General features: G+C 48.1%; 1 protein-coding gene across 1 annotated transcript; it reads left to right on the top strand.

Annotated features, from left to right (window-relative positions):
- Positions 1-40: 40 nt before the first annotated feature.
- Positions 41-18,828, top strand: DDX49 (DEAD-box helicase 49). The gene is made up of 13 exons (XM_063290842.1): positions 41-215; positions 2,395-2,518; positions 3,915-4,000; positions 4,185-4,306; positions 5,475-5,662; positions 10,351-10,491; positions 13,974-14,049; positions 14,483-14,559; positions 14,666-14,763; positions 15,818-15,892; positions 17,206-17,294; positions 17,470-17,541; positions 18,100-18,828. The coding sequence occupies exons 1-13, from the start codon at positions 101-103 to the stop codon at positions 18,265-18,267; spliced, it is 1,431 nt and encodes a 476-aa protein (XP_063146912.1). The 5' UTR covers positions 41-100; the 3' UTR covers positions 18,268-18,828.
- Positions 18,829-20,388: the final 1,560 nt, after the last annotated feature.

The following is a 20,388-nucleotide window of genomic DNA, read 5'->3' as shown; positions in this document are numbered from 1 at the left end:
CAGACGCGTCTCCGTCGCGGGGCATCTTGGGATTGCTCTGCCTCGCGTCCCTTTCGCCCCGGCGGCGTGAAGCGGAGCTGACGCGTCTCCTGCTCGGAGGATGGCCGATTTCCGCGCTTTAGGGTTAGCCCCCTGGCTGGCGGCGCAGGCGGAGCAGCTGGGCCTGTCGAGGCCCACCCCGGTGCAGGAAGCGTGTATCCCTCCCGCGCTGCAAGGTAAGACCCAGAGAAACGCGCCCCAGCCAGAAAGCAAGAAGGGAAAGTGACTTCCGACTTTCTCCAGTACAGATACAGATAAATTTACAAATATAATCTCTTATCATTAGTTAAACATAGTAACATTATTTCTATCAAAACAAACCATTTAATCACGAAAACCCAAAATCAAAATTTCATTTTTTTCCAGCACAAGCAAGTAATCTAAAAGTGGTTGCCGAGTAGATATAAATCCAAAAACAGTATTTTCTCTTAACAACGCTGTTAACTTAGCCATTTGAGCCAAGTCCATTAATTTAATAATCCAGTCTTCAACTGTAAGTATTGTGGATCTTTCCGTGGTTGGAATATAAAATCCTTGCAGCTGTAATCATATATAAGAGCAAAGTTCCACATTGTTTCCCTAGGTCCTCCTTCATCAAATCCAAGAGGAATAATTCTGGGGTTTTTTGCTTTCTGTCTGTTTGCACTTTTATAGTTTTTTCTTTAGTTCTCTCTTCTGTGAAAGTGAAGGGTCCCCTGTGCAAGCACCGAGTCATGTCTGACCCTTTGGAGGGATGCCGCTTTTGTGACGTTTTCTTGGCAGACTATAGAGCGGGGTGGTTTGCCATTGCTTTCCCCAGTTGTCACCTTCCCCAGCAAGCTGGGTCCTCATTTTACTGACCTCGGAAGGACGGAAGGCTGAGTCGGCCTGAGCCGGCTACCTGGGAATCCAGCTTCCGCTGGGATCGAACTCGGGTCGCGGGGAGAGTTTCGGTTGCAATACTGCCGCCTACCCCTCTGCGCCACACGAGGCTCTTACTCTGTCTTCTACCTTTTCTATATTTTTTATTTTGTATTTTAGCTATACTTTAAAACTAATAAAGTTCTTATAAAAAAAAAACATGCCCCAGCCAAAGGAACTTGAAGGCTCACAGGACCTTCAACAGTTTTTAGAGCCCTGCCCACAGTAGCCCCGCTCCCGCCCCAATCTATCCCCATAGGGGGCAACCAAAGCTAAGCCAGATTGGCCCTGATGAGTCCTTGGATGGGAGACCACCAGGAGATTTATAGACTGGGGGAGGTGAAAAAACATCCTGCAAGAAAACCACTTCCGCTTGGATGTCAAAGAAATGCACGGATATGTCCATGAAGTTATGAGAAGTTGTGTTGACTCCAAGGAGGACTTTATTTAGAACAGCTTCTTTGGAAAACCCAGCAAACCTCAATCATTTTTGTAGCCTTGCCTCCTGTGAAGTTGTACTCCATTCCCAGCAGACCTACCCAGGAGAGTCTTGTGCATTTGAGAGGCTAATTGTTTTATGGTCACAAGGGTCACACTCTGTGAGTTGCATGGAATATAATCCAGAGGATAATTTGGGACTAGGTTACTTACAGAACTGTCTCTCCCCAATTGTCTCTCCCCATCCTACTCAATCCAGCAGGCGGGGCAGGCTCCAGGTAGTAGTACTGGCTGGTGGGGCCCAGAAGGAGAGCCTTTTCTGCCGTGGCACCTGCCCTTTCGAGCATCATCCCCTCTGAAATTAGATTGGCCCCCTCCCTGTTGCTGTTTCATAAGGCCTTAAAAACTTGGTTTTGTGCCTGAGCCTGGCGCCCTGGGCATGGGATAGAGCCCATCTCCTGGCTGTGTCGATGATTGGTTGGATAATGCCCAGCTGCTGCTTTTTTATTTTTAAATTTTATATTGTGTATCTTATGTATTTTATTGTAAGCCGCCTAGAGTTATGTAAAAGTGAGATGCTGTATAAATTGAATAAATAAATAAATTTGTTAGGGTTTAAGGTTGTCCTAGCCTGGCTTTTGCTGTTAAAAAACCTAATATGGTCACCTTTCCCTGGCATTTTGTCCAGCCCACAGGTAACCACGCCCTTGGTGGTTCATGAACAACATCTGCTGACAGTCCCTTTCTTGAGCCCTGCCTCTCATTTGTAATACTTCCATTCAGTTCAGTCTCAGACCTGTATTTCTGTCTAAGCCAACTAGTCACAAAGACCACCGCCTTGATACCTGAGCCCTGCAGCTCTTCTCAACTGATGTTTGAGTCTTTTTTCAGTGTTTTGCCCCATACATCCTCTCCTGGGTTATTCTTCTAGGGAAACGTGCATCTGTGACCACACACAGAGTGCACCTCACTTTTTGCCTTTACATCAAGCTGTCCTTCTCCGTCCTGCTCCCATAGGTCGCGACTGCATGGGCTGTGCCAAAACAGGAAGTGGCAAGACAGCTGCCTTTGTGCTGCCCATCCTGCAGAAACTTTCTGAAGATCCTTTTGGCATCTTCTCCCTGGTGTTGACACCAACAAGGTAGGGACAGGTATAGGTTGGGAAAAGACGCTTATCCCAAAGAGGTGTATATGTGAATTCTTGGTTTGGTCTGTGCCCAAATGAGCTACACAGAGCAAATATTTGTGGAAGCAGAGAAGCAAGGCCAAAAGGCTGACTTAAGGGCCCAGGAAGGCCTGGTAGCCCAGGAGAGAGCTATACTAAGAAGGACATACAGGTAGTCCTTGCTTGACCGCAATTGGGATCGGAATTTTGGTTCATTATGCAAATCTGACCCGATTTTACAACCTTTTTTGCTGTGGCCGTTAAGTGAATTGCCACAGGCGTTAAGCGAACCACGTGGTTGTTAAGCAAAATACAGGGTTCCCCATTGATTTTGCTTGCCAGAAGCTGGCCGGGAAGGTAAAAAATGGCAATCGTGTGACCACAGTATGCTGCAATCGTCATAAATGCAGACCAGTTGCCAAGTACCCCAATCATGATCATGTGACCGTGGGGATGCTGTGATGGTCATAACTGTGAGGACTGGTCGTAAGTCAGTTTTTTCCAGTACCATCATAAGTCTGAACCATCACTATGAATGAATGGTAGTTAAGCGAGGACTACTTGTAGCAGGTTTGTGATAAATTTTGAATGGACAATTAGAGATTTCATTAGAAATAAGATTTACTTGGAAATGCATTGTTACTGAAGAACTTTGATGAGAAAGTCAGTGTTCCAGAGATGATGAAAAAGAAGTTGGAAACACTGAAGTGCCCTCATGCTGGATTCTTCCTTACCTGCAACAGAATCAAGAAGGAAGTCTTCTCTGCCACTGCAAATGGCTTTACTCTTAATATTAAACAGGACAAAGTGATGTGTCTAAATAAAATCTTATATTAAAAAGAATATGCTTCTTTGTGCCTTTAGATTAAGGAAAAGAAGGCTAAGGGGAGACATTATAGCAGCCTTCTGATACATGAAGGGATGTTGAAGGGAGAGGGAGTAGATTTATTCTCCCTAGTGTCTGAGGGTAGGGCAAGCTTTAGAATGAGAGGCCCAAACTTGTACTAAGAAGGAATTTCCTGACTGCAAGGGCTATGAAGCAATGGAACAGGCTGCCTCCGGAAGTTGTGGGGGCTCCATCGCTGGAGGTTTTCAAGGAAAGATTGGGCAGCCATTTGTCCAGAATGGAATGAGGATACCTGCACAGGGCAGGGGGTTAGACTAGAAGACCTCCAAGGTCCCTTCCTGCCCTAGGGTTCTGTGATTATATTCCAGCCATGTGCATATTGTCAGGAGATGCCTCAAAACTAAATAGGCATCTTGAGTGCTTATATCAGCAGAAGGGTGGGATATGAATTTAATATGAGTAATTGAAATAATAAATATTTTAAAAGAGCCTTTATTTCTCTTTTTGCCTCCCCTTCTCTGCCAGAGAACTGGCCTATCAGATTGCTGAGCAGTTCCGTGTCCTTGGGAAGCCTCTGGGTTTAAAGGATTGCATCATTGTCGGGGGAATGGGTACGTCAACTTTATTTGGAAAGTGGAAATGCCCCCCATCCCCTTAAACAAGCTATCTTAAGCCCTGTGAAGCTGCAGAAAATGTTTATTTGGCTGCTTCATACATTGTGGGACGGGGCACATGGCTCTTTTGAGACCATCGCTTACAAGAGGTGCTAAGACTTTTCCCTTGATGGCCTTGCAGACATGGTCTCGCAAGCTCTGGAACTCTCTCGGAAGCCTCATGTTGTCATTGCTACTCCTGGCCGCCTGGCTGATCACCTACGGAGCTCCAGTACCTTCAGTCTTCGAAACATCAAGTTCTTGGTAAGGCAGTTACATAGAGCAGTGTTTCTCAACCTTGGCAATGTTAAGATGTGTGGACTTCAACTCCCAGAATTCCCCAGCCAGCATGCTGGCTGGGGAATTCTGGGAGTTGAAGTCCACACAACCTAAAGTTGCCAAAGTTGAGAAACACTGGTATAGAGCCTTAACTTAGATTAAGGATACTGGGTAGCAAAGGCTGGAGAGAAAAACCGCTCTGCACTACTATTAGGGAAAGTGGGGAGTTTCAGTCATAAGTACGTTCCTCTTTCTTTTTGAATCCCAAAGACCTGGCAACTCCTCTGCTTTGATCAAAATTGCCAGTACTGAATTCTGCACTGAGCACACAGCTGCACAGCACACACCTCCTCTCCTTGCCAACTTTGTGGATTGTTCAGCCCCTCCACTTCCTTTTCCCCAGGTTTGTCTTCACATAGCTGGATTTGTTTTAAAACAATGTAAACCATCAGAAGACGATTGATAAATAATTTTTTTTTAATTGACTTAAAAGTTTTAGGCTGCAGCCACATTGATTAAAGTGGTTTTTGGGTCACTGAAGGGCTGAGTAAACAGGTATGAGGATGTTGCTGAAAGTCAGCTAGCATGAAATGGCCAAAATGTTTTATCATGTAGGTATTTCCCCAGTGGAAAAATGATCTAGCCCAGGCTGCCTTTCAGGATTCTCTTTGCCCTTTGGCCTGATCCTCAATGCAGGTAGTCCTCAACTTCCATTTAACGACCAGTTACAATAGTGCTGGAAAAAATGATGGCTGGGCCTCACATTTATGGCCATCACCACATTTCCCCGTGGTCATATGATCAGAATTCGGGCACTTGGTAACCAGCATGTATCTGCGACAGTTGAAGCGTCCCGCTGTCACTTGATCACCATTTATGACCTTCCCAGCCGGTTCCAACAAGCAAAATCAATGGGAAACTGCTTGCTTCACTTTATGACTACATGATTCACTTAATGACCACATGATTTGCTTAACAACTGCGGCAAAAAAGGTCATAAAATCAGGTGTGGTCACCTGATGCTTCACTTATTGACTGTACCACTTAATGATGAATTTTCTGGTCTCTACTGTTCTTATAAGTCGAGGACTACCTGTAGTCTTTGGGGGTTCAGCTATAGCCACCTCCCTTTTCCTTTTTGCTTTCGGCTTAGGTCCTGGATGAAGCTGACCGGTTGCTAGAACAAGGCTGCACCGACTTTACCAAAGACCTGGAGGTCATCCTGGCTGCCGTTCCAGCCAACAGACAGACAATGCTCTTCAGTGCCACCCTGACAGATACCCTGAATGAGCTCAAGAAGATTGCAATGAACAAGCCTTTCTTCTGGGAATCCACCTCTGAGTGAGTTTTGCTTCTTGGGTATGTTTTTTAATGGGAAAAGAATTTGGGGCTCCATGAGATGGGGAGGAAGATATGATTGAGGCTGACAGAATTGTGTGCTGCAGAGACAGAAGCTTTTCTCCCTCTGTCAAAGTGATTGCAATGAAATTGGTAGTTAGGCAGTTAGCTTTTTAGGAGAAGAAAACAGCTTGCATCCTGAGTTGTGCAGTTGGCCTGTCTAGCCTTTACTGATCACAGTGGCTGGTTGTCTGAGGATTCGAATTGAGCTCCTTCTGAGCACTTCCAGGAGAAGCCCAGGCCTGAACCCCAGGCCCCCTTCCATCAGTGTCCATCTCCATTAGAAACTTGCCATCAACTCAGAATTCTTTGACCCAAGGTGGTGGGTTGCTGGCTATAAACCAGTGTTTCTCAACCGTAGCAACTTCAAGACATGTGGACTTCAGCTCCCAGAATTCTGGGAGCTGAAGTCCACATGTCTTGAAGTTGCTACGGTTGAGAAACACTGCTGTAAAGTCTTCTTTTAAATGTAGTTGCTCAGAGTCCTGCTGGATCGGAGCAGCATATAAACCCTAGTAAATAAATGCTGAGAGCCAGTTTGGTGTGGTGGTTAAGGCACCAGGCTAGAAACCGGGAGACTGTGAGTTCCAGTCCTGCCTTAGGCACGAAGCCAGCTGGGTGACCTTGGGCCAGTCACTTTCTCTCAGCCCTAGGAAGGAGGCAATGACAAACCACTTCTGAAAAAACGTTGCCAAGAAAACTGCAGGGACTTGTCCAGGCAGTCTCTGAGAATCAGACATGATTGAACAGATTTTTAAAAATGTTAAAAATAAATCTATGAAAGAAAATAGGTCTGCTAACTATGAGAGAATTCCAGGTGTAGGAACAGTCTTTCTCCCAATACCAGACAGAAGCTGTAGAGGTGAAATGCTACGTGCCCACTTTCAGTAAAACATGAGCTTAGTCCAGAAAAACAAGGGTGGAAGGAAAGTGAAGGTTGCCTTGATTTTCTTTGGTATCAGAGGGAGGGAAGGGGAAATGCTATCAGGCTTTTAAGATTCTGCTATGATAGCTTACATCAATAACATAGAGTCCCAGTATTTCTTGTGGTGCCTGCTTTCTGACCTAGCCTACCTTGAAGGGTTGACAGAAGCGAAGAAGAGCTTCTGCAGCTGTGCCCTGCTTGGCATCTTCCCAAAGATGCTTGGGAACCAGGCGGCCAGGCCTGGCAGACCAGCAGGGCTTCAGGTATTTTCACCTGAAATGTTGTAGCAACACAAAGCTATCTTGTCAGACTTGACCCAATGCCAAGATCGCCCACCATCCTGCTTTCTAATACTGGGCTGTTGGGCATACATACCTGGGAAGTGAACGTTTGAAGGCTCTGCCACCACGGCCCAGGCCGCCTCTCTTGCGAATCCTAACTGGCGGTACATTTTGGGGCACCATTCCATAATCTCACACGTAGATGGTGGTGAGGGTTGGTGTCCTTATAGCAATATAATCTCCCAGAGTCCCCCTCTTTGGGGGGAGATGGGCGGTAATAGAAATTTGAACAATAAATAAATTTTTGTGCTCTTCGTGGGTGCTCTCTAGGGATGGCACCGGTCATGGTGCCCACAGACACTGGATAAATTAGACAATTAGAACAGCAATTTTGTAAAAGGTCCTGTTGGGTACGCAGGCTGCTTGAGTCCATTCTATACAGGGGTGTCTTCAGAGTGTGGTCACAAAAGTCAAGATGGCAGCCACAACAGTACAATCAAAGCTCCACCTGTTTTTAAGTTCAGCACACATAGAAGTGGAGCAGGCGGAGCTTCAATTGCACGATCATGGCCACCACCTTGACCGCATCCTGCAGACACCCCTGATTCCATAGTTACCAAAGATCTTCCCCTTTTTTTCAAGCCGATCAGGGGATTCGAGTATGGAAGTGGGACGCTTTGGTTAGAAAGGAAAATAGGGGAATAGTGGACATTATCATCCTGATGTAGGCTGGGGTCCTGCATGGGGTTGTGAGAAGATTGGCTTTCAGCTGGAAATCTCCAAGTAGCAGGCTGGGGTTTCAAATCCTGGCTAAGGGATGCAGGTGCAGCCTCTGCAGACTGGAGGGCACCTCCCGGGGGTGGGGTGGCCTTTGTTTCAGGTCTTCCTCAGGGCTTTTATACCTCCAGGGGACTCCCATGAGCTGGCAGAGATTTGCTACTCCAGCAGAATGGTTGGACGCATGGAAAAGACCTGGTGGACCTTCACAGGGGGGTGATCCCCTGGTTGCATCCTCCACCACCAAGCAGGGAAGAGCATGCTGGGTAGTCAGGGGGAAGCCACAGGGACAACCACTGCTCCATGGCAAAACAGATAATGGAAGCGGCATGTTTCTCATGGTCCCTGAGACGGGGGGCTCCCAACTCCTTCCCCAGGGAGGTCAAGCAAAACAGGCCCTTGGTCTCTCTCCGGTCCCGTTCCTTTCTCTTCCACATCAGCAGAATTTGTCTGAAGATCCTTTTCCTTTTATCCTGCAGCGTCAGACAAGGAGTGAGACTTGAGTCAAACCTCACAAAGTGGCCATAGACAGAGGGACTGTCGAATTGCTCCCTGATAAATGAAGGGTGGAATCACTCTCCCTTCAAAGTCCTTGCAGAGAAGTACAATAAATACAGAGCAGAAAAATTGCTTTCGGCACCTTCCCTGAATTAAATGTAATGGGAGCGCAGGGAGGAATTGCCCCATCCTTCAGTTGCTAAAAAGCTGTTTATAAATGATTTTCTATAAGCCTATTTAAATATCTCATTTAAACAACAATTTCCATCTTAATCTTCCTCAACCAATCGATCCTGTATGTTTAATTAAGTTTCTTCTTTTCCCCCCATTTCTGCTTAATGAATTGTTTGGAACGAATTCTGGCGTAATGAGTTGGATCTCTTGGTCTCATAATGAAGGCACGGCTTCTGATGGACTTTGACCAGCCTTAAATAGCTGTTCATAATTTGATTGTTGGCTGGCGTGTTCAGAATTGCTCTCCCTAACAGCTGGCCAATCTCACGGTCCTTAAAGGTTTTAGGTCAGTCTTGCGGAGAAGTTTAGTTTACGGATGTTTAGTTTATGGAAATCAAGCCAGATTGCTGGTGCAAGCTACCCATTGCTGCCACTTCTCTTCTTCTGCCAGTGGAAATAGCCAAACAAACCAGGATTCTTGATGCGTCTCTCCTGCCAAGAATCCAAAGCCAAAGCTTCATTTTTGCTTCCAACTCCTGCCTTGCTTAAGAGTGACAACGCAGAAATTCAGGGTCAGTTGTAATGCTGAACAAACTAACCCTCGAGTTTGTCTATTTCTCTGACCTCCCGCATCACTGCTTACTGGAAGCAGGGATTTCAGATGCTTCCACCAGCAGAAGCCAAACAGGACCCATTTGCAGTCCTAAACAATAAGCTAGAATTTCCAGCTGCCAGGCGTGTCACTGAATGTGAGCGGAGCAATTACTCAGAGAGTTCTTTAGCATTGATTCGTTTTGTTTATTTTACGGTATTTATAACCCATCCCAGTCCCAAAGGACTTTGGGCGGTATACAACATCAACAGAAATACCCCCTCCCCTGAGTAAACAAGGTCAAAAACAATCACAAAAAGCAACGTTAACCTCAAAGAAAACTTGAATTAGGCAACCAAAATCACATTGAAATAATACAGTTTTAACTTGCTTATGGAACTGCAGCTAGATGGGGACTGCATGTATTTCTGGGGGGAGAGTATTGCATAAGGTGGGGGCTATTATAGGAAAGATTAAGGAGATGTATAAACAGCATCTGCATGCAGCGGTATGGCTGCTGTTTTAGAGGCGGGCCTTAGGGTGGCGTATTGCTGGGACTGTTCACTAGACCTTCGAAGCCAGCTGTTGGGGTGGGGCACGAGGGAAAATCTCTGCTGAAGACAGATCAGAAAATCCTGGATATGAAGGATTAAGAGTCCTTCACTTCAGTCTCCTCTGTGGATGTTGGCCTTGCGGGCAGACCAGATAGGAAACACACCCAGATGAGCTAATTCTATTTTATCGTAAAGCTGTATTGACAGAATCTTGCAAGTCTGAAAGTATAATTGTCCCCCTGTCTCCTTTACAGCCCGAGAAACTAGGGGGGCTCCCTTCTGAGCCTCTTGCCCTGCCAGCTGCAGGCTATGCTGTCTCTAATCTGGCCGTTCCCTTGGAAGCATTTCTTTGCCCCATCTCCAAGGTCATTCCCACATACCATTACAGTAGAAAACTACAGAGGTAAACTTGAGGAAGGAATACAAAAACAGTTAAACATCAGTTCGGTCCCAGGAAGAAGAAAGGGTGAGAAAGAAACTCAAGATTGCCCTGTCTTGGTTCTCTTTGGTATAAGACAGTGTTTTTCAAACTTGGCAACTTTAAGATGTGTGGACTTCAACTCCCAGAGTTCCCCAGTCATCATGCTTTAAGATGTGTGGACTGTCCATACATCTTAAAGTTGCCCTGGATGAGAAATACAATACTGGTATAAGAGGAGACAGAGGGAAACTCTGTCAGTCTTTCGAGATTCTGTCTACAACATATAGTAAAGTTCCATTCATTCTTCTGGTGTCCGTTTCTTGACCTGGCCTCCCTCAAAGGGCTGACATTGTGCCCCAACTCCACTGAGATCTCTTCTTCCTTCTCTCCCTCCTCCACATCCCACTAGGGTACGGACGGTGGAGCAGCTTGACCAGCGCTACCTGCTGGTGCCTGAGAAGGTCAAAGACACTTACTTGGTCCACCTTGTGCAAACTTTCCAAGATGAACATGAGGACTGGTCCATCATCATCTTCACCAACACTTGCAAGTAAGTTTGTCCAGAACCCGAAGCCTCTTTGCCTCCTGTCTTTTCTGCTCTGTCCCCTCCCCTCCTTCTGTCTCCTCTTTTAGCCCAGAACTGACATTTCAATCTTAATGCAAGGATGCTGAATAGCGATGTGATGCTCTGCAACGCCAGGTCCGTTAACAACAAGGCCCCCCTCATCTGCGACTTGATCACGAGTGGGGGGGACGACCTGCCGTGCCTTACTGAAACCTGGCTGAGCATGGAAGGAGGTGTTCCTCTTTCGGAGATGTGCCCAGCTGGGTTTCAAGTATGGCACCAGCTGAGACCTCAGGGCAGGGGAGGAGGGGTGGCTGTTGTCATCTGGGAATCCCTTGTGGCTTTCAGGGGCCATGCTCCACAAGCGACTGGGTGTGAGACCCTGATTTTCAAGTTGGGTGCCCGAGAACAGTTGGGAGTGTTGCTGCTGTACCAGCCGCCCTGCTACGTAGCAACCTCCCTGCCTGGGCTGCTGGAGGCCGTCTCGGGGTTGGCGGTGGAGTTCCCCAGGCTTATGGTTCTGGGGGACTTCAACCTGCCGTCCCTAGGGCGGGCCTCGGAGGCGGCTCGGGAGTTCATGACCACCATGGCGGCCACGGACCTGACTAAGATTATCCAAGACCCAACTCGGGACAGTGGCCTCACCCTGGACTTAGTTTTCTTGTTGGAGCAGTGGCAATGTGATCTGAGGGGAGAAATACATCTCTCCTCTTTGTCATGGTCAGATCACGCCCTGGTGAGCCTGAGATTCTCTTGTGCTGCCCCCCTCTGCAGGGAGGCAGGACCCATTCGACTAGTCCACCCCCGGCGACTGATGGACCTGGTAGGGTTTCAGAAGGAGCTGGGGGTTATACCTGAGGACCTGCTGCACGGTCCAGCGGAGGCCCTGGCGGCGGCCTGGAATAGGGAAGCAGCCGGAGCCTTGGACAGGATCGCGCCTGTGCGGCCTCTCTTGTCCCATCGAACCCGACACTCCCCGTGGTTCACGGAGGAGCTGAGGGTTTTGAAGAGGGTTAAGAGAGGCCTAGAGCACCGCTGGAGGAAGACAAAAGCCGAACCCGACCAAACACAAGCTAGAGCCACGATTAAGGCCTACCTTGTGGCGGTAAGAGCGGCGAAGCGCCAGTATTTCTCCGCTCTTATTGCATCCTCAGAATGCTGCCTGGCAGCCCTGTTTGAGATTACCCGTTCCCTTCTGGGGAAAGGGGATCCAGAGATCCATCTACAGGGCCGAGCTGAGGAGTTTTCTGGGCATCTGCAGGATAAAATCGCTCAGATTCGCTCCAAGTTGGACTCTGAGCGTGAGGCAGAGTCTGGGGAGATGCCCGGGGGATGTTATTACTCTGTTATCTGGAACGGTTCGATCCTGTTGAGCCTGAGGAAGTGGACAGGATCCTCCGGACAGTAAACGCCACCACTTGTCAACTAGACCCATGCCCCTCCTTGCTGGTGAAGGCAGCCTGGGAGGGGACGTGTGGTTGGGTCCAAGCGGTGGTAAATACTTCCTTGAGAGGGGGGGTATTCCCGGCAGCCTTCAAAGAGGCGCTGGTGCGCCCCCTCCTCAAGAAACCATCTCTGGACCCTAGCGTACTGGACAATTTTCGTACAGTCTCCCACCTCCCCTTTTTGGGGAAGGTGGTTGAGAAAGTGGTGGCTTTGCAGCTCCAGAGGATCCTGGATGAAACGGATTATCTAGGCCCCTTCCAGTCAGGTTTCAGGCCCGGTCATGGCGGTCATCTCCCATATAGACTACTGTAATGCGCTGTACATGGGGCTACCCTTGAAGAATATCCGGAAGCTTCAGCTGGTCCAGAATGCAGCCGCACGGACATTCTTGGGCAATCCAAGATTTGCACGCGTAACACCCTTGTTGTGTGAGCTGCACTGGGTTCCAGTTTGCTTCCGGGTCCAATTCAGGGTGTTGGTTATGACCTTTAAAGCCCTACATGGCATGGGACCGGGATATCTGAGGGACTGTCTCATCCCTATTACATCGACCCTCCCCACCCGGTCATGCAGGGAGGGCATGTTATGGGCCCCATCTATAAAAGAATTCCACCTAGCGGGGTCTTGGAAGCGTGCCTTCTCTGCAGTAGCTCCCGCCCTTTGGAACATCCTCCTCCCAGAGGTGAGGCAGGCCCCCTCGCTCCTGGACTTCCGAAAAAGATTAAAGACCTGGTTTTGTAGGCAGGCTTGGAATGGGAGGGGGAATAGTTATACCTGGGGATGGCTAGCGCCCTAAGTGATTTTGAGGGGCCTGTTACACTCACGGACTGATTAAAATCTTTTGCCACTTAGATTTTGTTATATTTTTATTTTATTGTATTGTTGTATTGGAATGGTTCCAAATCTTAACTTCATTTTATTGTAAACCGCCCAGAGTCCCCCATGAGGCGGAGATGGGTGGTGAATAAATTTACAAACAAACAAATAAAAAATGTGCCAGTCAGGTCAAAACTACCCGTCGGTTCACTTTTTGAGGTTGATTTTTTAAAATGCTTTTCCCCCTCTTTTAAATCAGACCGAGGAGAAGGAGGTTGGGCTGCATCTAGCGTATCCAGTGTACGAGGTAGTGACGAGGAGGAAGTTTTCTCTTTTCTTACCTTTAATACTTACTCATGTGCTCCAAGCAGCATGGGACTTCTCCCAGACCTATCCTTCAGCGCTTCCTGGAATGACTGTGCGATCAGATTTTGCTATAGAAAGTGCTGAAAAAGAGTTAGTCTTTCTGTACAAAACGCAGCACTCCTGGGAGCACATGGGGGATTTTAAAGTCTAAGGCGGTAAGGGTGTGCCATTCCAACTCAGCTGGGATGGATGGATGATGCTCCATCCAGTTGTTTTTGACTCCTAGTGGCCCCATTCATATAATTTTCTCCAGGAGGATCTGTCTCGAACCTGTTCTTTCATGTCTCCCAACGCTGTTGTAACGGAGTCCCTCCCCCTGGCTGCTGGTCCTGCTCTTCTTCTCTTTCCCTCCACCTTCCCCAGCATCAGAGCCTCCTCCAGAGAGCCGGGTCTTCGCATAATGTGTCCAAAGTAGGATAATTGGAGCCTGGTCATTTGTGCCTTGAGTGAGAACTCTGGTTTGCTATGGAGCCAAAACGACCTGCTCCATTTGCAGCTTGATTCCATCGTGAGCCAGTCTCCCTCCTTAAGCAGAAAACAGGGAAAGCAAATGCTGCATCTTTGTTCTGGAGTGTATCCCACCCACTTCAGTCAAGGTCAATCTTTTGAGGAACATTAGCAAAAAGATCCTTATCCATCAAGTTTGATCATTTGTGGCCTCAAAGAATTGCATTGACCAAGCAGTCAGACTTGACTTGTGGCACAATCGTGAGCCGGAACATCCTTTGAGTTAGCAGGTGGGAAGGGCGGTGGTGTTTCTGAGGGCCGCAGAGCTGTACCTCCTGCACCGGCTATCTTGCCCACCCAAGAATAACAAAAGACTGACTTTGGCTTTTTAGGACCTGCCAAATTCTCAACATGATGCTCAGGAAGTTCAACTTCCCATCGGTGGCTCTCCACTCAATGATGAAACAGGTAAGTCAGTGGTTGCCACCGCTGGCTGCTCAACAGAAGGAAGATTGGTACTAAAGGCCAGTTCCTTGGGTCTTCCTGCTGCCACTCTGCCTCCTTGCCTCGTAGTTTGGGTGAAGCTTCTCGTTCATCAGTGCCAGCTCCAAGCCTCCACTGGGCATGAGAAGGTCCGTGGGCTCCTCTCTTTTTCCCTCCATCCCAAGGAGGTTTCTTAGCTGCTCCCCCGTCTGCGCCTCTGCCCAGAAATAGAGAGGGGCCATAGCTCAGCGAATAGAGCAACTTCACATGCAGGTTTAATTCCCAGTATTCCAACAGAGACCTCTCTTCTCATCAGAATCCCCAGCATGCAGCCGCCACCAGAGAAAGCAATCATGATAAAAGGCAGCTTCCTGCTCTGATGATGTTCTTTTCCCTCCTCTCTTTTTTTGGGGGTCAGAAACAACGTTTTGCAGCACTGGCAAAGTTCAAATCGAGTGTCTTTAAGATCTTAATAGCTACTGATGTGGCTGCCAGGTGGGTGAAGCCTCTGTGGGGCTAATGGAGGGCCTGGGGGGCATCCCCAGTTAGGTAGGATGCAAGCCTCACCTTATTCTCTGTGTTCAATACCTTTTGGATTTAGGGGGCTCGACATTCCCACCGTCCAAGTGGTCATCAACCACAACACACCTGGACTCCCCAAAATCTACATCCATAGGGTGGGCCGGACAGCCCGGGCCGGTAAGGGGGATTCTCTTCATTGCTCTGAGTAACAGCAGTTCTGAATCTGTTGCCCGTTGAGTCTGACCCATTCTCTTTGGAAGCAACATGATTTCTTAAGGGTCGTGCACTCTGCAACTCCAGAGCCCGCTTTTGCTGGTGTTTGAACTGGCCTTTCAGAAGATGCCTTCCTTTCAGTGGGCATTGGACCATCCTTGTCCAGGGAATGGTGTCATTTGTCCTGGAGATTGTGCTGCAATTCCCATCCCACCCACCCCCAATTGAATTTTCAATCTGCCGACATACTTGTTCTTTGCGTTAATCACCTCAAGCATATTTATTTCACTTCTCAGTCAGAAAGGCCCCTGAGCAGTACAGGAACCCTCACTTAACGATGGTAATTGGGACTGGAATCATGTGACTGCACCACTTAGCAACGGCAGTTCAGGCACTTTGGTTGCTGTTGTTAAGCAAATCCTGCGACATCACATCGTCGCTATTTGTGACTTCCTGCTGGCTTCCCCAGGGACTTTGCTTGTTGGAAGCTGGCAGCGAAGGTTGCAAATGGCAACCATGTGACCGCGGGACACTGCAACGGCTGCAACTACAAGGACCGGTTGTAAGTACCACTTGTTCAGAGCCGTTGTAAGTTTGAACGGTCACTGAACGACTGGTCGTTAAGCGAGGACTACCTGTACTTAGAAAGTTAATAATTCAGTCCCTGCCTTCCCTTCTTTCTCCCTGCCGTTTTGTTAATTGGCTACTGTGTTTTAGATGGACAGTTTCCTCTGTTGGACCTTGTTTTAATTCTACGTTATCTGTGTGTAAGGGTACTGGTCCTAGACTGCATTGAAGATCATTATTATTTCCTCCTCCTTCAGCTTGAGTCGCCCCGGATGTGTGAGGTAGAGCCCTTAACGGGTTGTGGGCAATGTACGCATCTGGTTAAAAACTTGTGTGAGGCACATGCCACGCACGGAAATCCACTGCTGTCTAAAACTGGTTTTCTTAAGGGAAAGGGGGAAGAACAATCTTTGCACGCCACTTAGATCTCTTTCACGGCCCCCCTCAACAGGTCGGCATGGCATTGCCATCACTCTGGTGACCCAGTACGATATCCATCTCGTCCATGCGATTGAGGAACAGATCAGTAAGTTGCAAACAGGTGGAAATGTTTGGGGTGGGGGTGGGGAGCCTGGAAAAATCCGTAAGGCACTAGTTTCACTTGCTACTGTAGTTGGCAGCCCAGAGATGAGAAGAGAGAGCCAAGCAGGGATCTGAACAGGGGAGGTGAGTGGCAGAAATCTGCTTGTTTTCTTGGCTGTTTTCTCTTCCCTCTCTACTCCTCTCCTCCCCTGAGGGGTCTGTCTAGAACTGGCTCTCTTGGCCTAAAGGCTAAGAAGTTGGGGAATATCTCCCACCAGCCCACCGTCCTTTCTCTCCTAGGGAATGCCTCATCTTGAACCCTCCACAGCATCAGAGCTACAGCTCTAGAGCTTCTCTTGACATGACCAAAGGGGCCCGGCTCAGGGAATGCTGCACAAGAGGCCGATTTTGAATATAAGAGGCTTTAAATGGGGAGTTATGCTTGCAGTCAGGAATCCTAAGTTTAGTCTAGAAAAACCTGACTGTTAAAAAGGGCATCCCCAAATGGTTTCGGTAGTGCCAGCCCCCTGTCCTCCATTTAGCCAAAGGTTTGTATACAGCTGGAAAAACAAGTAGCTAGATATCCAGGTTTAGAGGAAGACATTTATTCCTATCACTGGGTTCAAACAATAGGTGAAGGCCAAACGCCACAAGTTATGGTTTAGCACATGCATAAACCCAACTGTTGTTTGCAAATCATGGTTTATAACTGCTGTGTGAATCTTTGCGTGGCTAAGCAAGCCCAGCCTTAGCATAGTGTCTGAAGCAAGTACAGGCAGCCCTCAACTTACAGCCACAATTGGGGGACCGGAACTTCCATCACTAAGCAGTGCAGTTGTTAAGTGAGTTGCACCCAATTTTATGATCTTTTTTGCCGCAGTCGTTAAATGAATCACACAGTTCCCCATTGATTTTGCTTGTTGGGAGCTGGCTGGGAAGGTTGCAAATGGTGATCACGTGACCCTGGGACATTGCAACCATTGTAAATACATGCCGGTTTCCAAGTGCCTGAATTCTGATCATGTGACCACAAGGATGCTGTGATGGTCGTAAGTGCAAGGACCGGTCACTTTTTTCAGTGCTGTCGTAACCTCGAACAGTCGTTAAACAAATGGCCATAAGTTGAGGACTCCCTGTATATAAATAGAAGTTCCCAGCCACTGTGTACAGCCTGAAACCCAACCCTTTCACCCTATCTAAGACAGGCAGTTTGGCTTTTTTACCTATAGCTCGAAATAGCAGGCATGCTCACATGTAAATGGTGAAAAGATTGAGCTTTATTTTACTATGTCAGCATCTTGCTTCCCTTGTCTTTAGAAATGAAGCTTCAGGAGTTTTCCGTGGAGGAACAAACCGTGCTGAAAATTCTCACCCAAGTGAATGTGGTGCGACGGGAATGTGAGATTGTAAGTGGAGGCAGGAGAAGGGCGGGAGCTGGTCCCCGGTCCCCAAATGGCTCCCCTGGGCAAGTGAGGATTTGGATGCTGATAGGCTTAGTTCAGGCCCACTGCTTTTGCTGCTCCTCTGTAAGAGCATGCAAATCAAGTGATCCTACCATGCTGCGTGTTTTTCTAAACTCAGAGACTGGAGGCAACTGATTTTGATGAGAAGAAGGAAATAAATAAGCGGAAGCAGATGATCCTGGAAGGAAAGGTAAGGTGGAAGAGTCCGCTTGCTGCCAGTGGTCCGTCACCGGAGGCTTGCAGATCAGGAGGCAGCCGAAAGAACACACTTTACCTTTTGGGATTGTTCCTTTCTTTTCCTTGGTTTGGCTGACCCAAAGCACAATTACTGTAAATCAAGCTTTCTGGTCACTATGGCTTGCTGTGGGTTTCAGTCTCTGGTTTATCCAGATACCAGGGTTAGTGTGGGGCTGGGTTTATTTGTTGTGCCATGGCTTCCAGAATAATCATAATGGTTAGCCATGACACAGGCTGGTAGACCATGGTTTGCAAAGCACAACGTTGGGTATACACACAACACAATGCGGAACCAGCCTGCATTATAACTGTGCACTCAGCCTTAACACAGTCATTGCTGGGAAATCTGTGCTTCCACCAAGCAGTGACAGTTGTGGGGCAGACAGGCAGTTTTGGGGAGGAGGCAGGCTGAGACTGGAGGGCTTGAGAAGGGGGAGCAGTTTGTGGGGCCCTGGCAAATAAGCTCTGCTCCTGGGTATCTCAGGATCTCTCCCTTCCCTCCTCCTGGCAGGACCCTGATCTAGAGATGCAGCGTAAGGCTGAGCTGGCCAAGATTAAGAAGAAGAAGGTCAAGTTCCAGAGCCAAGTCCAGCGGAGTCTGTGCGAGAGGCAGCGGCGGCAGCTTCAGCACAGGCTGGAAAAACGGCTGTGGCGGAAGCAGACGGCAGTGGCGAAGTGAGGCGGCCTGTCCTCCTGCCTTGGTGGCAAAGGACCCTTTGTGGGGAACTCTCCCCCCTGCAACCGGGCTACCTCTATCCTAGAAATCCACCTTGCACAAAGGGGGAGGACATTTCTTGTGACACTGGCCTTTATGTGGATGGAACCGAGGCATCAGGTGGAGGGGCACCTTGAAGGACTGAGAAAAGAATATGACTAGCAAAGGAGGGTCTGAGAAGTTGCTTGGCCATCTAGAGGTGGAGACCAAGGATATCCTCCTTGTGGCTCTCTTCTTCCTCCAAAGCCAAGGCTTTCAGTTGGGTTGGGCCCTTGGGGACAGCCTCTCTTTCCAAATAAGGGCTGCGTCATAAGATCGTTGTCTTGTCTTGCAGCCAACAGCTTTCAAGTGTCATCACACAGTCCTGCCACCGAGCAAAGGCTGGTGTTCAGTGGGTGATCCTTTGGATGGACGCAGGCCCTGATTTTGGAGGGCACCAGAATCTCATTGTCGTGCCAGGCACGTGCTTGCTAGTAAACCATGTGCTTTTAATAAATTACACTCTCTGATGAGGGAAAAAAATCAGAGACTTGTGTATGTGTGGTAAGCTTAGCTACAGTCTTGGGGTTTGACTGTTAACTTTTTTCTGAAATGATTTCGATAGTTTCCAAATAGCATGCTGCAGTAGGAGCCCGTGCACGAAAGGCAGTTGCTGTTTTTATCTCTACTTGAGTTTCCAGTCTCTCTCTCCCTTTTCCATGGGCCTTTGGATGGGAGCAGAGCAGAAATAGGGGTTTATGGAGTTTGTCAAATGTTATAAAAGTGAATTATGTCTCCACCTGTCATTGGTGGGAGGGAAGGTTTTGATTTTCACTAAAACAGCCAAATATCTAGTCTTCCTTCCTGCACCTTAACAAGCCTTAACGCTATGGCTGTGCAGAACATTCCAAATTCATGCAGTTTTGAATTCCAGATGCCCTGTTTTGATCGTTTTGGAATTGTTTGAACCTCAAAACACTTTCAAAATGATTCAGATAGCCTGTTTCAAACTCGGTGAGGGTTTTTGTGTGCGTTTGAATGGTTTTACACAGCTTCTGACGATTCAGAATGCAGGACTGGGATTGTGGGTGATGGAAAACAAAAATTTCAATGACCAGCAAACCAGCTTGAATTTTGCTGAAGACCCCAACGCAGGTTTGACTTGCTGATCTTACATGAGCTCAAACGTTCCACTTCTTTGGTCCTGGCTTGGAGTCCCATCCCACCTTGGGCTCAAGGACCAACTTCCCCTTCTAGTGGCTGGCGTTGCTCTCCTGCAGCTTCTAGCCCGGCCTTGGGGAGTCACCAGGCCTGCTTGGCAGAGTTGTGGCCCTTCAGATTCCTGCTGTCACCAAAACTTGGAAAGGGGAGAAGTCTTCAATTGAGGAACTTCTGCCGGCGGGCTGGGCTCTTGTTTTATAAAAAGCCTGATGGCTTCCTGTTTGCTAACTGCCCAGGTGCCCACCCTAGTCTTGTTCTCGGTTTCCCTGCTGAGTGGGATTCAAAGGAAGGCTCCTTTTCCTTCAGCTGAACATTCTTTCTGCTTCCTCCTCATGTCCTTTCAAATGTGCTGCTCTGCTCCTTGAGCGCACAAAAGGTGGGGAGCATTTAGGAGCCGGTCTGCTCAACGGCTGTTCTTTCAGCGTGCCATTTCATCATCGGCTTTTGAGCTGCCTGCCTCCCGTGTGCCCTTCATATTGATCTTGAGTTTCTTTTGTGTGTTTTCCCCCACTATAGAAATATGACAGAGCACATGATTCACACACACAACACACACACACGAAGACGGTTTGCTGCTAAATGCTATGGATTTAGGCTGAGTTTTGGTCATTACTGTTTCCTCGGTGCCCAGTCCCACAACATGTGTGGCGTGCCAGCTGCTTTCTTGCAGGGGTTCCCTGGATTGGTTGCCATGGACACGGTTCCCAGGGCAGGCATCTCTTTTCTGCACACATACTTTGTGAAAGCCGGTCCGCCTTTCTGGCATGAACTCCCACATCAATAGCATCTATTGTCGCCTGGCAGTTCCACCCTTCTTAGCAGCGAAAGCAAATAGTGCACCTCCCACCATCAGAGACATTGTTGAGCTGTTCTGAGATTTTGAGA

The sequence above is a fragment of the Candoia aspera genome, chromosome 1 (assembly GCF_035149785.1).
Source record: "Candoia aspera isolate rCanAsp1 chromosome 1, rCanAsp1.hap2, whole genome shotgun sequence".
Classification (NCBI taxonomy): domain Eukaryota; kingdom Metazoa; phylum Chordata; class Lepidosauria; order Squamata; family Boidae; genus Candoia; species Candoia aspera.
Note: the sequence above shows the minus strand (reverse complement) of the source record. Positions and strands in the feature narration are given on the sequence as shown.

Excerpts from the sequence above, each read along its gene's own strand:
- DDX49 (XM_063290842.1), top strand. The coding sequence starts at position 101 with ATGGCCGATTTCCGCGCTTTAGGGTTAGCCCCCTGGCTGGCGGCGCAG. Across the intron at positions 14,560-14,665 it reads GCTACTGATGTGGCTGCCAG|GGGGCTCGACATTCCCACCG; the intron begins GTGGGTGAAGCC and ends TTTTGGATTTAG. Across the intron at positions 14,764-15,817 it reads GGGCCGGACAGCCCGGGCCG|GTCGGCATGGCATTGCCATC; the intron begins GTAAGGGGGATT and ends CCCCCTCAACAG.